Genomic DNA, 782 nt, shown 5'->3' on the forward strand with positions numbered 1-782 from the left:
CGCAGGCTCCGGCAGACATCCCCTTCCTTGGGGGGGCTTCCAGCTCACTCACCAGTTCCAGGTTCTGCCTGTTGCCGTACGCAGCTGCATAGTGGACCGCGGTATACCCCTGCTTGTCCCGGAGGGACGGGTCAGCACCATTATCCAGCAGGAACTCTAAACAACTGCAGTGAGATGGCGGGAGCAGGAGAAAGGGTAGATGGGGGAGCGCAGCTTTACAGGGAACCCCCCGATTTATCCCCGAGACCCTGCGTACACGCAAAGCCCCCTGGAAGGGGGGTCTGGGACACAGTGGCCGTGTTTGCCTGCAGGAGCAGCTCAGCAGATGTTTCCTCCCTCCGAGGCCCCTCTGCTCAGCTCCGCGCAGGCAGCGTGGAGGTGTTTCCAGGGGCTACGCTGGGGGTGCAGGAAGGGGCGTGCTACAAACGGGGCTGGGGCTGCGGGGGGGGGACTCACAAGAACGCCTCCTTCAGCCGGGACTCCTTCAACGGCTCCTCATCGCTGTCATGGCTGTTCCCTGAATGAGTCTCTGCTCTGAAACACCAGAGACAAGCGTCGGTTTGCTGACTGTCCCCCTCCTCAGGGCGTTCCCCTTTTCAGGAATCGCTGCAGGGAGGTGGCACAGGGACAGCCAAGCACCACTGTGCTTCAGGTAGGTGGCACAGGGACAGCCAAGCACCACTGTCGCCAGCAGCGAGACACTCACCTCCTGTACGTGTCCGAAGCAGCAGCATAGTGTAGGGGGGTGCAGCCTTTGCAGTCAGCCTCGTTAATAGCGGCTC

At 61.8% G+C, this 782-nt stretch overlaps 1 protein-coding gene across 1 annotated transcript in view; it reads right to left on the reverse strand.

Annotated features, from left to right (window-relative positions):
• The window catches only part of LOC104494882 (serine/threonine-protein phosphatase 6 regulatory ankyrin repeat subunit C-like), a gene marked incomplete at both ends in the record, with an annotated part of 5349 nt that overhangs the window by 4059 nt on the left and 508 nt on the right, over window positions 1-782 (reverse strand). Inside the window, 3 exons of the mRNA XM_010137777.1 lie at window positions 53-164; window positions 457-534; window positions 707-779. Of these exons, the coding sequence (XP_010136079.1) occupies window positions 53-164; window positions 457-534; window positions 707-779 (263 nt within the window). The remainder of the gene's footprint in view (window positions 1-52; window positions 165-456; window positions 535-706; window positions 780-782) is intronic.

This window comes from Buceros rhinoceros, unplaced genomic scaffold (assembly GCF_000710305.1).
Source record: "Buceros rhinoceros silvestris isolate BGI_N320 unplaced genomic scaffold, ASM71030v1 scaffold35316, whole genome shotgun sequence".
Taxonomy (NCBI): Eukaryota; Metazoa; Chordata; class Aves; order Bucerotiformes; family Bucerotidae; genus Buceros; species Buceros rhinoceros.